This window comes from Mustela putorius, unplaced genomic scaffold (genome assembly GCF_011764305.1).
Source record: "Mustela putorius furo isolate JIRA1106 unplaced genomic scaffold, ASM1176430v1.1 tig00000129_pilon_pilon_pilon, whole genome shotgun sequence".
NCBI lineage: Eukaryota > Metazoa > Chordata > Mammalia > Carnivora > Mustelidae > Mustela > Mustela putorius.
In genome coordinates this window covers 21,678,934-21,694,776 of record NW_025421290.1, presented here as the reverse complement: position 1 = coordinate 21,694,776, position 15,843 = coordinate 21,678,934, and the positions used below count along the sequence as shown (strand labels likewise).

The 15,843-nt window shown below is 52.8% G+C and overlaps 1 protein-coding gene across 4 annotated transcripts in view; it reads left to right on the top strand.

Annotated features, from left to right (window-relative positions):
• ACTN1 (actinin alpha 1) overlaps positions 1-15,843 on the top strand; it is a 96,237-nt gene that overhangs the window by 39,702 nt on the left and 40,692 nt on the right. For all 4 annotated transcript variants that reach the window (XM_004739005.3, XM_004739003.3, XM_004739004.3 and 1 more), the window contains exon 2: positions 12,370-12,484. In XM_004739005.3, the coding sequence (XP_004739062.1) occupies positions 12,370-12,484 (115 nt within the window). The remainder of the gene's footprint in view (positions 1-12,369; positions 12,485-15,843) is intronic.

Genomic DNA, 15,843 nt, shown 5'->3' with positions numbered 1-15,843 from the left:
GTCCCAGGCGAGGCCCGCTCTGGGTCCACGGTGGGGATCAGGCTGTCGTCACACTGGTCTCCAGAGCGAAGTGTTGCTCTGCGGCAGGGGTGGCCAGGAGCAGATGCTGTGGGCTCTGAGCTGCCCCGTAGAGTAGCTAGCTGTTCCTTGGGGAGACATCAAGAAGGCCAGTGGTACCTCCTGTACCTCATGGTTCAGGCCTGGCCCCACCAAAGATGAGACCCGTCCCTGTCCCCTTGGAAACCTCCTGCTAGCTTGCTCTCGGGCCACAGTCAGTAGCTGGCTGGTTCAGTCCATACCCTCGCGCCTGGTTCAGTCCATACCCTCGCGCCTGGATGCCTGGACAAGGGGAGGGTCCAGGGCATGCCTTTGTGGCTGGTTTCTTGCCAGTGGGACTAACGGGTAAACAACAACAGCACCTCAGTAAAAGGCTTAGTGGGGTCCTGGAACAGTTTAGTCTACTTTTGTCTTTTTTTTTATAACAGCTTTTTTGAGATACAATTTACATACAGTTCACCCATGTCAAGGGTAGGGTTGGAAGGCAGTTAGCGTACTCACAGCTGTGCAACCCTCCTCACCATCAGCTTGAGAATAGTTTTTTTTCCTGTCAGATTTTATTTATTTATTTGATAGAGTTGGAGGGAGGAGAGCACAAGCAGGGAGAGTGGCAGGTAGAGAGAGAGAGAGGGAGAAGCAGGCTCCCACCTGAGCAGGGAGCCCCAGGTGGGACTCGATCCCAGGACCCAGGAATAATGACCCAAGCTGAAGGAAGATGCTTAATGACTGAGCCACCCAGGCTCCCCTGAAGACATTTTCATCACCTCAGAAAGAAAGCCTGTGCCCCTTCGCTTCACCCCGCTTTCTCCTCTGCTCCCAGTCCTAAGCACCGAGGACTCACTTTGTGTCTCTGTAGATAGCTTTTCGGTTTTGAACATCCAGCGAGCCCTCAGTCTGCGTCTGGTCATGGGCTAAGCCCTTTGGATTCGCTCGCGCAACCCTCCCGCCCAACCACCGTGAGGAGTAGATGCTCATATTTGTCTTTGTCTTCTTGATGTGACAACTGAGGCCTGGTGGATCAGGATCACAAAGGCCACCGGGATGGGGATCTTTGGCTGACGGTGGCGGACGGCTGCACCGCCACTCTTTGGTCTCAGGCTGTGGACGTGGAGATGGTGGAGGTCGCGGACCTTCGTGGGCCAGGAGCTCAGGGGATGGCCTTGGCTTCCTCACAGGGATCACAGGGCCACCAGTCTTTTAAAACCATTTCCCATTCTCTCAGAAGCTGGCAAGTTCCACCTACACAGGAGGGAAGGTGCTGAGCTGTCCAGGCTCCCCTCTGCTTTCTGAGGGCCTTTTCAGGGAGGCAGTGCGAGCTCTCCCCAACCTGGGTGTGTTCATCAGGTCGGAGGGCCTGCCGGGTTGAGCCAGTCAGGCCCCTGCTCCTTTGTCTCCCAACCTGGGCTGCAGGTGGACATAAACGAGGGAATGGGCAGGCCCTTGCTCCCCTGGCTGGCAGGCTGGTTTCCAGGTTTCCTCGGGGGGGAAAAAACAACCACAGGAAAAACCACCACAGGACGGCTTTCTTTCCAGCCTGTAGAGCTCTGTGAATGATTAACCTTGATTAAACAGAAGGGGTTGGGAAGTGAAAGCAGGATGACCCCAGATGTGTATGGGTTCCTGCTCTGTTGTGTTTGCTTCCTTTGGCCTCATTTTGACAGCAACCTGCAAAGTAGGAATAGTATGTGTTCCCATTTGTCAGATGAAGCAATGGAAGCCTAGACAGGTTAATTCAGGTCCCGCAGCCAGTGAGGAATGGAGGCGGGCTGGATTGAGATTTTTTTTTCTTAAGATTTTATTTACTGAATTGACGGACGGAAATCACAAGTAGGCAGAGAGGCAGGCAGAGAGAGAGGAGGAAGCAGGCTCCCCACTGAGCAGAGAACCCGATGTGGGGTTTGATCTTACAACCCTGGGATCACAACCTGAGCTGAAGGCAGAGGCTTTAACCCACTGAGCCACCCTGGCGCCCCTGGATTGAGATTTTTTGAGTCTGCTGTCGACATAGCGCCAGGCCATCTTTGATTAAGTACATAAGATCTAATTTGGTCCTTTCTGATGCCATGCCGTGTAGGTCTTGTGGTTTTGTTTGTTTGTTTTTTGTCAGAAAGAGAACATAAGTTGTGGGGGTGGGGGTGGCAGGGGCGATGGCAGGCAGAGCAGGCCAAGGAAGAAGCAGACTCCCCGCTGAGCAGGGAGCCTGAGATGCGGGACTCATCCCAGGACTCTGGGATCATGACCTGAGCTGAAGGCAGACGGTTGACCTACTGAGCCACCCAGGCATCCTGCTGTGTCTTATTATCCCCATTTTATAGGTAGGCATCCTGAGGCTGAGACCAAGAATCCTGCCCAGAGAGAACTGATGAAAGGTGTAGACTAGGACCGCAGCCCCAGCTCTGCCCGGTTCTGCAGTCCAGCTCCCTGGGGCGCCCCAGCCACCTGCACCCTGAGTCTCTAGGATGCCAGCATTCATGTGGCCTGGGGGGCAAGCTGTGCGAGAGGTACCCTTTCCAAACAGAGGAAGCTGCCCGGTGGTTCTCAACTTTGTCAGCAACCGCTCCCAGCTTGGGGGAAAGTACACAGATCTGGGTGGAGATGTTCTTGAGGACTCTGCTTTTCATCTCCGAGCAAGCCAGCTGACAGCTTGCTTTGAAAGGCTGGCAGCGTGCCCTTGATAAGTGAACCAGATACTCCTGTTTATGTTATGAGAGCAGTGGGTATCTGAGATCACTTCTGGGCAGCTCTTGGCCTACACACACCACCCAGTGCCCACACCCTGGCTGGCCTGGCCACAGGTGGGGACCAGAGGGTCTGCAGGGTGGCCGGCGGGAGAGAGAAGGCACCCTGGCAGTGCCCGCGGATGCTGCAGAGAACTCGACCCTGTGCACGTGCTGGCCCAGCCCCCTTGAGGGTCCCGGGCCCGATGCCCACCCACTGCACCAACTGGCAGCTGTGGTGGAGCACCCGCGGGGAGGGGGGGCTGCAGAACTGGTGTTGACTCTGGGAGCCTAGACCACGTCCCTGGTTGCTCTGCTCCCGGGATAGAGGGGATGCACTGAGAATGAGCAGCCACATACCACCTTTAAGAGGCTGAGAAACTAGACTGGGGTTTTCTGGAGCCTCTTGGCTAGGGAGTGCTGCCTTTCCTCTCACCCCACGATTAGCAGTTTACCAGCTATTGGGGTGGATGTGTGTGTCATTGCTGGCTTATCCTCCTGTCCCTGCCCCCGATTATGACTTTCCCTGGAATATTCTACATGGATAAGGCACTTTAAAGTTTTTCAGAACCCTTTCTCTGTGTGGTATCTTATTTGATTCTCTTCCTAATTCTTTTAAGTAGATGGGACAGTTTTTTTCCTTTTGATTACTTTTTTTCTTTGGAAACATCTCCCCACGCCCCGATAATACATGAGCACGCATTCCCCCCCACCCCCCACCGAATTCCCAGAGCAATGGGAAGTTCCCTGTTTCCCATCCCGGAGGTCTAACTTAGATAAATGCGTATGTTTGCAGACAGACTTTTCTTACATTTGCATAGCTCTTTTTTTTTTTTTTAAATAGGTAATGACTGTATCCAGTATAAAATTCAAAAGAAACAGAAGGGTATTCTGTAAAAAAAAAAATGTCCTTCCGTCCCTGTCAGGAGGCCCCAGCTCCCCTCTCTTCCAGGAACATTCCAGCATACAGCTTCTGTGGGTGATCCCCTGAGCTCCCAGCAGGTGTCTGGTTGTGAGGACGGGAGCTGTCAGTCTCGAGACTGAAACACTGATCATACTTGGAGTTCATGGAGATGAAACTGTCCCTAATGGAATTTATTGGCCTCTTTTGATAAGGAGCAGAGCCTACCAATCGGAATCAGCCCTACAAGGAACAGAAGATTGCCCCTGGTGCTCTTTGTGGTTGTGCCTTTTTTTTTTTTTTTTTTTTTTTGATTGTATAGTTGCCACAGCATTCCATTGGTTTTTGGTGTACAGTAGTCATTCTGGACAATTCTATACCTTATGCTATGCTCACCCCAATTGTAGCTCTCATCTGTGCTTCCGTCTTTGAATTAGGCACGTTATGATGGGAAAAGTCGCTGGATTCCAGCCTGCCAGGTGTGAGGGACTTGTTTGGGGTTCCATAGCTGGAAGGGGTCGAGGTCAGTTATCTGGGATCACATGCGCACACCAGGTCCTCTGAACAATGGCTCCCCTGGAGTGATCCCAGAGGAGTGGGAGGGTGTGCCCGGGAGAGGTGTGGGCCGCACATGAGCCCAAGGCCTGGATGGATGGGCGGTGGGATGAGACGGCGCTGCTGTCTCCCCACCACGGCCAGGCCATCTTATTGGGCTGCAGGTGGGTTATCTTGTTTCCTCTGTCGTGCGACCAATAGAAAAGGCACCTTTGTCAACAGAGGCTTCTCTGGTGAGGTCAGCCAAGAGTGGACGGCCTGGATTGTGTTCTGAGGCAAGTAAACATCCAAAAGGAAAGTGCTCGCAGGGAGAAGGGCGAGGGAGCAGATCGTTAATGCAGGTCGTATTTGCAGATGCCTGATCCAGGGAAGCAGAGAATGTCGGGCATTCGCTTCCTGAAACCCCGGTGTCTTCACGTGTGGATGGGTTTTGTTTCAGGTGCTTTTCACGTTCCTGGGATCACTCAGTTAGCTTTGACCCTGCTGCTGTACATACGGTTCTGTATCCTGCTTTTTTGTTAATTGTATCTAAGGGTTCTTTCCATAATAATACATAGTTTCAGAACCTCTCATTTTGGCCGTGCAATGTTCCATTAAGTGGATGAATCATAATTTACGTTACTGATACTTTATTAGTATAATTGGAGCCATTTCTAATTTTTTCCTCTCAAGTAATGCTGACAAGAACATTTTCTTACTCGTGGCCTTAATTTAGCAGTGTTTGCCCAGAATAGCGCCTAAGCATTAGGCTAGGGCTTGCGTGCACTTCAGTTCCCCTTGGTGGGAAGCTTTCCTCAGGAGACGTAGGGCGTCATCCTGCCCACTGTGACGTCATCCCCGCCTGCTGTGACATCTTGCGGGGCCTTGTCTGGGTACCCACCCTGCTATGGGAATGAACAGAAACTTACTTTTGCCAAGGTAACAAGTGACAGTCGATAAGATACCCTTTGTTTCAGTTGAAGTATGGCAGCGAGAGTGGTACCTTTCACTGTCCCTGGTGACAGGTATCAGTCCTCGATCCAGCCCAAGTGAGGGGAGCTACTGCCTCCCCAACAGGAAGTCCTGTCAGGTTTTGCTGCGAGATCCCTAGGCGGCTGGCACCCCTGCTGTGGTGGCTGCAGGGGTGCCAATGCACATACCATTGCATGCTTAGTACTTGCCATCAATATCTTGTACGATCCTGTTCCTGTGTGTGCCGCTTTTTTTGTTAGGAGACTTAGGAAGATTCCATGTTCTCCCATTAAGGGGCTAGAGACCCTAGGAGTCTTTTAAAAATTTTTTTTTAATATTTTGTTTCTAAGTAATCTCTATAGGCGATGTAGGGCTCCAACTCAGAACCCCTAGATCAGGAGTCACTTGCTCTGCCAACGGAGCGAGCCAGGCGCCCCAGTCCCGTTTTCCTCACACTTGCCTCTTCTGCTCATTTATTTAACCTCTTTGAGGCTTCGTTTCCTCATCCGTAAAATGAGGACGGTAAGAACCCCTGCTTCAGAGTGGTGTTGCGAAGATGTCAGAGTTAAAGAGGGTGAAACACTCAGAAGAGGGTCTAGTCCACAGATGTGCTTGTAGAGTTAGCTGCTAATATTGTTATTTAGGGCATGTGTTTGTCTCCTCTGGGCTCTCAAGAGATGGTGACCTTTGGTTGTCACCACTTGAAATGGGGAAATGTTAGTGGTATCTCACGGGAGGGCCCCAGGGGAGATCCTGGACATCTGTAATTCACAGGACAGGCCCCCCCGGCCCCTGACAAGAAACCAGCCCCAAGTACCAATAGTACAGAGGTTGAGAAGCTTTGCCCACACGTTTAAGTGTGACTCTTGGTAATGAGCTCTTTGAACATATCTCTAAAGTAACCTTTTCAAGGACTGCCTTGGTCTCTCAGAGAATCAGCATCGTGCCGAGGGGTGTATGGATCTCTCTGCAGCACCCTCACCAAGCATATGCTGTTGGCAGGTAGCACACTGGACATTTGGTCTGTTCTCACACTGAGCTCTAGCCTTCCCGGCACTGTCCTCCATCCTAATACTAGTAGCCACCATTCTTTGAACCTAACGCATGGGAGATCGTGCTCAGCGGTTGCCATGTATTTGCTGCACCCATCCCCTCACCATCCTTGGAGGTGGGTTCTGTTCTTACACCTAGTTTACAGATGGGCAAGCCAGTGAAGTCACTGGCCCACAGTCGCTCAGGGGCAGAGCTAGGACTGGACCTGGTCAGTCTTGCTCTCAAATCTATATTCCTTACTTTGCCTCCTGACTTGTCCAGCAGACTTATTTGCTCATCCACGGGAAGGTCTTTCAAATCTTTGAAGTGAGCCGCTGAGTCCTCTCTTCTGTCCTCTGGTCAGACAGCCCCAGTTCTCAGAGTTCCCCGCAAAGACATGTTTCTGATCTGTTCGCCATCCAGAATGCTCTCCCATGTCTTGGTGACTGCCTGCCTCTTCCTGGCTCTGCTCCCGTCACCTCTCTACCACGCTGCCCCCAGACAGGCTGCCCCTCCCACACCAGCTCTCCTGATGGGCCATCAGCTCAGACTCTGTGCCACAGCTGATCCGAGTCACCCAGATTCCATCTGGTTGCTGGTGTCATTTCACAGTGACCCATTTTCAATGATACTTTGTAAGATTCAGCCCACCGTACCTGCAGACTGAAATCGGCAGTGTCCTGGTGGAATGGAAAGTGTGTGGCACGGGGAGTCAGGAGGCTGCTTGCGACCATACCCGACTTGGTGGCCTGCGAAGAGCTACTTGCCTTCTCTGGTCACGTGTCCTCTGTTGTAAAGGGAGGCTTTGACGTGGGTGCTGTTAGCATCGCTTCTGGCTCTAACGTTCTTCAGCAAAATGTATTGGGCAGCAAAAACTTGTAATAATGGTAGTTCTCATTATTGTGGTAGCAGTGAGAATAGGTAACTATCAGGCAGCCACTCTGTCCCAGGCTCTTCTCGGTGATTTAAATGCCTCATCTTACGGAATCCCCTGGCCCCATGTGTTTTTACCCTCTTCATATTATCCCTGCTCTACAGGTGAGCACCTTGAGCAAAGCCACACTGAGTCGCTTGCCCACCATTACCACGTGACCCAGAAGTGGTGGGACCCGGCTTTGCATGATCTTCTTTAAAGTGAATCCTTCCAGACTCCCAAATGCTTGCTGTCCAGAGTGATCCTCTAGTCAAGTGCCCTGACTTCCCGTGTTTTAGCATCTCACGTTTGACCACTCCTTCTCCCACTAAGATGAAGGCTCTGAACGCTGCTTGACTTTAAAGGTTCAGCCTCTGACCCGTGCTTATGGGGTGATCCTCTGTACTCCAGAACCAAGCTGAATATAATAATACAGATACTCTTTTGGAATCTTAAGGTATAGACAATAATGATGATGCTAGTGACTATTTCTAACGCATTTACTGTATTTCAGATGTATATCAATACTATGTTATCATCATTAGCATAAATTAGCAATATTAAGGTTAATATTCTCTTTTTTCTAAGTTTTTATTGTCTACTTTTATATCTTATTTCATTTTCATCACAGTTCTGCCGACTAGATGCTATTGTCTATTCCCATTTTACAGATTTGAAAACAGAGGCACAAGGAGATCCGTGTCACTCAAGTCACATTCTGGTGTCTCTGAGCTGGGAGTGGGCGACAGCACATTCTCAAAAGCCACTTGTTTTCTCTGCACATTTTAGGGGAAATATTTACTTGTTAAAGACGTAATGGAAAAGTATTAGAGGATTTTCTGTGACAGCAGGACTTTGAGGCCCGTAGAGAAAGAAGGTAGACAAAGGTGCTTCCCCATGGCTAGCTCCATGGAACTCAGCCTGGGCTCAAGCACCCTCCTTCTTCTCCCCTGTCCCCCCTGTCAGGACGTGTCCATCTGTCCCCCCACCCCCAACTTGGGGCCTGGCCAGGCCTATTGGCAGCCCTGACTTTCAGCCATTAGATAGGGTTAGATATGCAGATTGGAGGTGGGTAGACCAGGTCTGAGAGAGGTTGAACCTGGGTTCTGGTTCTCTGCCAGCCCCTCCCTGTCTCCCAGCACCCTCCGAGGCTGCAGCTGGAGGAGGGTAAAATGGGAAAGGAATGAGCCCTTCCAGCATGGGGCCCCAAGCACATTTCCTGAGATCTCCCAGCACCCCTGAGCCCATTTCTGCTGCAGAGTGCATCCACCAAAGGCCCATTGGCAGCTTCCCTTCTTTTTTTTTTTTAAGGTTTTATTTATTTACTTGAGCGAGAGCAAGGAAGCATCCACAAGCAAAGGGAGGGGCAGAAGGAGAGGGAGAAGCAGACTCCCCGCTGAGCAGGGAGCTCGATCCCAGGACCCTAGGATCATGACTTCAGCGGAAGGCAGACGCTTAACTAAGCCACCCAGGTGTCCCCCATCAGCAGCTTCTGTCTCTTTAGACTGATCTGAAGAAGGACCCAATGATGGGGCTCTTGGAGCAATAGGAAGGTCCGATAGGGTGAGGCAAGGTTGGGACTAAGGCCATAAGACAGCCCCCTGCCCTTCATTTGAGTGAGGCTGGACCCTAGCCCAGCTGGGGTAGCACTCCTCACCACACTGGGATGCATGGGCTGGAGGCGCTGGGCCCTGGGTCTCTAACTATGGACATCACTTGTAGCTGTTGGCTTTTTGTCCTTGTTGGAGCTTTGGGGCACTGCCAAGGAGCAGGTGCAGGTGTCGTCCTCTGTGATAATGTTGGAGGGTGAACGTAAAGACCAAGGTCTGTTCGCACATCTTCACCAGCAAGTGGGACAGCTCCATCCTTTGTTCATCTGGTGGAAATGACTGGAACTCTGTGTTTTGAATTTAGTTTAATAAGTCCTTCACTAAGGAGCTCCTGGAGGGCTGCCCTGGCCAGGGAACCATGACTCTTCAGTCCAGACACAACAGTGGGGTTGTACGCTGGAGGCGAGCACATGGCTGTGTGGTGCTCACATTGTCCTCCCCACTCCTTTGCCCCATTGGTTTCTTCTTTGGTGAGGATCCACAGAGCCGCTGTCCAAGTCATGGGCCTCCTGCACCCCACACCACAATGTTAGTCCTTTCCCAAAGCACAGCAAAGTTCTCAGACACACGGGGTGTCATATTGGGAGCTCAGGGCTGCACTTCGGGGTGGTACCCAGACAGAGTTTGGTGGCTGAGGGCAGGGAGGAGACTGCAGGCTGGGGGCACAGAGCAGGTGAGTCCACGGGGAGGGCAGCTGCTTTATCTCCTCCTCCTTATCACCAATGGCACGCTTTCAAAGTGACAGGCAATGTACAAGTGTTTTCTAGTTAACCCTCCTGACTTCATAAATCGCCGCCACTGTCTGGCTTTTACTGGTCAGGGAACTGAAGTTGAGGGAGGGTAATCTCCGAGTCACACAGCTGGAAAAGAGTTGAACCAGATGTGGTGCACCCCGACATGCCTGGTCTCAGCCCGCAAGTGACCTCCACCCCTTCCGTCCAGTGGCCTGAGCTGCGTGAGAAGTGCTGCTTATTGGTGGAACTTCCTTCAGGCGCCCCTTCAAGGCAGTCACCTGTGGGGCCCGGGATGGGAGACTGAGGGTCTCCCAGTGGCGCGCAGCTCCAGAGGCCTCAGAACCAGGGCTTTGTGTGGGAGCCGTGAGCAAACACAGGTGCATTTCTGTCTCCCAGAGTGCTGAGCCTGGCTTCCCCAGGAAATGGGGTCGGCTGCTTTCAACAGCATTTTCCTCTTGCAAAAGCAGTATTTTTTTTTTTTTTTTTCAAAACCAGCCTCTTCTTCCTCTCATTCCCAACCCCGCTCCACAGCTGAGCGATAAACAGATCTCATGGCCCCCAGCTGTGGCCAGTGTGGGTGATCCCCACCAGGACCTTGGTCACATTGGACCCGAAATTGTCCCCTGCCGGGGGGGGGGGCACTTCCCTTGGAGTCTGTAGGAAACCCTGGGCAGAGGCTGAGTGTGGGCCTGGAAGGGAGGTGAGAGCAAGGCGTGGTGGAAATTCCAGATGGTGGTAGATGAGAAGAAGCTGCCCTCCCCCCGCATACCGATCGTGGTGACACCCGGGGCGGGAAGTATGTGGACAGGTCACAGCTGGGAGAGGATATGGAACCACAAGATAAATTCTCTTCAAGATGAGAAAGTTCCCTAATATGTTTTACAACAAAAAAATTTTAACAAAATGAAAAAGGCTAAGTACCCCCTAGTCTCCTGCCAGTTCGCTGCGCCAACACTAGGGGCAGGGCACCCAATAAACAGACCTCCTCTGAGTGGTCTTACGCTTCTGGAGGGTGGAGGGCCCCCAAGGGCACTGTTTGGCCCAACAGCCCGATGCCCGGATACCTCCCGGCATCATCCACAGGTGCATCTGGGTCTTCTAGAACCATCCCCCCATCCCCCTAGCTTTGCAAGGCTCCTTCACCATGCTCCTTCACCCAGCTGTCCAGTTTTTACATTGTCTGGAATGTCTGCTGCACAGGGGGTTTTTGTTGAGCAGGGGTTTTTGCTCTTTTGGTCACTGCTGTGTCCCTTACCCTGTGCTCTGGAACTCTAGGCAGAGCACTGAGGCCACACCCTCTCCGACAAGTGGCCAGGGAGTGACCGTGCACTGGGATAGGGGCAATCATGGCGTGGGTGCAGGGTGCTTTGGGCTCTATGCCCCCAAACCAGGTGTGGCGGTGGGCTGTCAGGAAGGCTTCCGGGAGGAGGTGATCGCTGAGCCTGATCTTGGAAGATGAGTGTGAGCTAGCCAAGCGTGGCATGGAGGACATTCCAGGCTGAGGATCAGAATCTATCCCTGCTCATTCTCATCTGTGTGTCAGTCTTCCCAAAGCTTCTGGATAGCACCCGCAAGCCTCTTCTCCATCGTGGGAGCCGACTGGCAGAGTGGAGTAGCGTTTTAGGGAGAGCGAAATCGCCTCGTGAGGCGTGATTTAAAGACGAGGCTTGGACTTTGGGGTGTTGTCGCGCTGCCTCCTCCTCCCCACCTGCGTGGACTGACGACGTGTCCCTCCTTCTTGCTCACTGGCTCTGCAGCTCTTGCTCAGAAACCCGAGCAGGAGCAGCCGTTTCTTTTCTGCTCACGACCACTGGGGTGCCATTCCTCTCTTCGGCCTGTTCCCTGCCACTTCCCTTTGTTCCCCCCCAGGGCAAGAGGAAGTGGTGGGGGAAGGGGGTCATGAGTCTGGTGACCTTTCTGAGGGGGAGGGGTGGTTCTGGTGTGCCTGCTACTGGTTGAGTAACACACCGCTCACCATTGCAGTTTTGCAGGGCGGGTGGGAGGGTTGCTGACTGGCGCTGCTGGGGGCGGCGGGGGGCTGGACATGGGCCCTTGAGACCCTGTGTTGTTGAAGATGCCGTTTGGTGCATAGAATTCTGGAGTTGCCAAGAAGTAGATTGCATCTGAAGCTGGAGAGCTCTTCTTTCTGGGGAGAGACCCTGCCCCAGTTCTAGGCGGGCTTGGGAAATGGAAGCACCTGCTTCTGTCTCTGTTCCTGGGGTCAGCCTGTTCCTTGTGGGAGCCACGAGGTGGCGCTGTCTTTGCGGGACTGCTTGGCTGGTCCCTGGCTGCTTCAGTGTTGCTGCTCTCCCCTGCCCCCTGCCCCCCTCCGCAACCCCTGCCCGCAGACTGGAAAATCATAATATAGATGGGCTTTCATTTAGTCTCTTCAGAGTCCCTTCTGGAATTCTTCCTCACACCTTTGCAGCTGGAAGTGCCTGACACCCTGACTCCAGACAGATAGACACATACATACATGGGCGCATTGGGGTCCTCCCCTTTCTCTCCTTGTCCTGATACCGCCTGTGAATTGTGAACTCAACAAGACTCACTAATTCTTTCCTAAGCCAGCTGCCAAGTGGACAAAGATTTATTCAACTCATTTGCCCTGGTAATTAATTAAGGCTCACTCTGCCTCCCCTGGGATATTCTGCCTTGTAACTATGAGGATGGAAACTAAGCCTAAGAACCTAAGAGGTCAGTTGCCAGCCCTTCTAACGGCGCATGGAGAGGCCGCAAAGGAGGGTCCGTCCCAGGGTTGCCCGCCCATATCATCCACACAGCGCCCGGAGAGGGCGTGGTCGGCGGGGCCTGGGACCCAGCAAGGCCCCTATGAAGGCCTCAGGGACTCTGGGATGTGTGGGGAGCCTGACCACTTGCTCGTCTTCCCTTTGCCTAGACGTTCACGGCATGGTGCAACTCCCACCTCCGCAAGGCGGGGACGCAGATCGAGAACATCGAGGAGGACTTCCGGGACGGACTAAAGCTCATGCTGCTGCTGGAGGTCATCTCAGGTGAGGGGGGCCACCCCGGCCGAGGGTGAGGTGCTTGCCTGCTGGGTTCGGCCCCGGGGGTGGGGGTGGGGAACGCTGCCTTGACACATTAGCTTCTACTCTGCCTTTGCTTGTGGTGAGCCCTGGGTCTCTTGGAAGAAGCTGGGGGCGCCATGTGTGAATTCAGACTAGGAGACTGGGTTTGGTCCTGGCTCTGCTGCCAACCATCCACGTGTCCTTGGACAAGTCACTGTCTTTCTGCCTCCGCACCCTCATTGGCAAAAAGAAAGAAGGTCCACCATGGCTGACCATCTCCAAACTTGGCTCTACTAGTACCTCTCCACCTCTATCCAGATGATCCCACTCCCTTATCTGGCCCCCAGTGAAGAATTTGGATGTCCAGAAATCTGGAGAGACAAACTCCTCCTGAATGTAGTCCTCTGCCTTCTTAGGAATACCTTTCCTCCACCATGCCTTCAAGGTTGGTGGTTCCAACATTCACGCCTTGGTTTATACACTGGGTAATCTTAGCTACTCTCTTCACTTTACTTTCTACTTCAATTATCGGTGATGCTCAGACCTGGTTTCAGTCCAGCCTTTTCCCTCAGGCCCCACCTCCACCCAGATGTCCCCCCAGCATCCCCTCAGTGTGCCCAAGACTATGCAGACTACCCTTGGCCCCGACAGACCTCTTTCCTCCTATATTCTCTGTCTTCTTCTCCCAAACCTAATGTAGAGCTCTGAGACAATGCTTCCTTTGCTTTGCTTTCCAACTTGGCATTCAAGTTCCATTCCTTCTATTTCCTTCTTCTGTTAGCCTTTTTAACCTCTGCTATGTGGTATCAGTGTGGGCCTTGCCAGCTCTCACCTAGATGATCCGCAGAGGCCTTGGACCCTCCCAGCTTCTTCCCCACCGCAGTCCATCCTCTGCATGGCAGCCCAAGGGGCCGGCTCAGGCCCAAATAAGGTCTTGCTGTCTCATGCTCAGAGCCCTTCAGTGCCTTCCCAGGGCTCGAAGCCTACAGCCCACATTCCTTCACGTAGCTTGCAGGATCCTTTGTGAGCTGGCACCTGTTTCATTTTCAGCTAACTTCCCAAAAAGGTATCAGACCTCAGACCCTCTGTCACCCCAAGAGACGCGCAGTCCTCACCAGGGACGGGCTCTCTGCCCTCTGTGCTTCTGCACCAGCTCCAGCCAACTCGTTCCCCGGAACTTTTAAATATCCTCCTGCAGGTGAAATTTGTGTGTGGGTGAATGAAGATGGGAAGGAGGGATTGTGTGTGTGCGGTACAACCCACGAAACAGAAAATTGAATGTTTTGAACATTTTCAATTTCCTGGACTATTTTGTACAGTCCCTTTGTTGTGCAGACACACCAGCATCCATCTGCGACTTCTCTGTCACCCCGCATGGAGACCCCAAGCCCATCAAACACCAGCCCCCCCGCTCCCTTCTCCCTCCGCCCCGGCAGTCACCCTTGTCTTAGTTTCTGTGAGTGTGACTGTTCTCGGCACCTCATATTAGTGGAATTAGTGGAATTACAATATATGTCTTTCTGTGGCGTATTTTATTATAATGTCTTCCTGGTTCGTCCATGTGTCCTCTCTCCTTCCTTTTTGAGGCTAACATTGCGCTGTACATACACACCACGTTCTGTGTACCCATTCATCTTCTGGTGCACACTGGAACTGCTTCTTTCTTTTGACTCTTGCGACTAGCGCTGCTGTGAACTTGGGTGTACGGATATCTGTTTGAACCCCTGCTTTCCGTTCTCTGGGGTAAATACCCAGAAATGGAATTGCTGGATCATATGGTAATCCTAGGTTTAATTTTTTAGGATCCACCATACTGTTCTCCTCCAACTGCCTTTCTGAGTGTTCTCCCCTGCCTCCTCTTCTAACATTTCTTAGTTTACACAAACCTGGTGGTGGTCTTTTTCATTCTTCCCGGCTCAGCTCAGGGTTTTCCTCCAGGAAGGCTTTCCCCGAATGAGTGGCTGTCCTCAGGAGTGACAGGAGCTCTGGGCTCCCGTCACACCCCGTTAATTCCTCTTGTTATTCCTGTCATGTCGTTTGCCCACGGTATGATCATTTTGGGCCCATTTGTGCTTTTTCGCATCCCACTCTCAGCTGCTTGGGGCAGGGATGGTCTCATCTCTGTGTCCCAAGGGCTCAGAACGGTGCTTGGCATGTGTGTGATGGCCAGCAAATATTGGAGTGACCGGATGCCCGGCTTTTCAGCAGGACTAGCTGCACATTCCCCACCGAACAGGCGGGCCTGTGCCCAAGGGGACCTGTGCACGTCCGTGAACTGGGGTTCTCTCTTTCCTGGGGGTGGGGGACATTGAGTCACTGAGACATTGCATTTTCTTCCTTGAGCATTGCGAGGGGAGTAGGAGGACAGAAGGAAGGGGCTGGTGCCCCCAGTGGTCCTCTGAAGAGTGTCCCCAGACCACCCCCCGCCAGAATCTGCAGGAGAGCTTATCCACATGCAAAGTCCTAGGCACACCCCAGACCTCCTAATTTTCAAAATTAGGAGGCAGGGGAAGGGGGCTGGGCATTGGAATTGCGAGAACTGCCGGCCTCGGCCTCGCTGCCTTCACTGTCCCGATGGAGAAGTCCTGTTCCAGCCAGGGTACACAGCTGGGGGGCTGGCTGGGGAGCTCAGGCTTGGCAGGACCTAAGGGCTAGGGCTTCAGCAGGAGAGCTTCAGGGCGCGAGGCGGAATGGGGTGCTGCCTCATCCGTCCAATGGGAGGGAGTCCCCGGGGCATTTTGTCTGCCCAGGGGATTGATGGGGTACCTCGCTTTGGAGGCTGAGCAGGGGCCACAGCCTTGGGAGAGCTGCAAGTGGAAGGTCTTAATTTAATCATTAAACCCCAGCTGTGCTTCCTTGGGAGCTGCCAGGCCTAATCACATCTGTGGCAGGAAGTCTGTTCTCCAGAAGCTGGGGTGGAGGGGGCCTGGGAGGCCCCCTGGAGAAGCGCTGCTACCACATTGCGGCTGTCCAGCTCCTTGAGCTCTCTTGGCCAGGCTGCTAATGTCCTGGGTGTGGCGGGGGGGCGGATTGTGGCTGGGTGGGGCTGGAGACCATGGCAGGTGCAGTGGTCCTGAGTTTTGGGCTCTGGGACAGTACTCAGCCTCCTGGGATCCCTAGCCTTTTAGAGACTCTAAAGCTATGTGTCCTTCCCTGGTATGGGCATGCATGTTGCACATTTTAATTTTGAGTTTTAGTTTAAAGAGGTCCCTGAATGCCTTTGTTCTGAGCTGAAAGTGCTCTTAATGGGGTCTTTGGAGAACCAGCTCTTTGCCTGCAGCTTCTGACCCTGGAACCTGTGTTGGAGGAGGGGGTGGACTGAGGGTGGGGAGTTGACTTGGAGC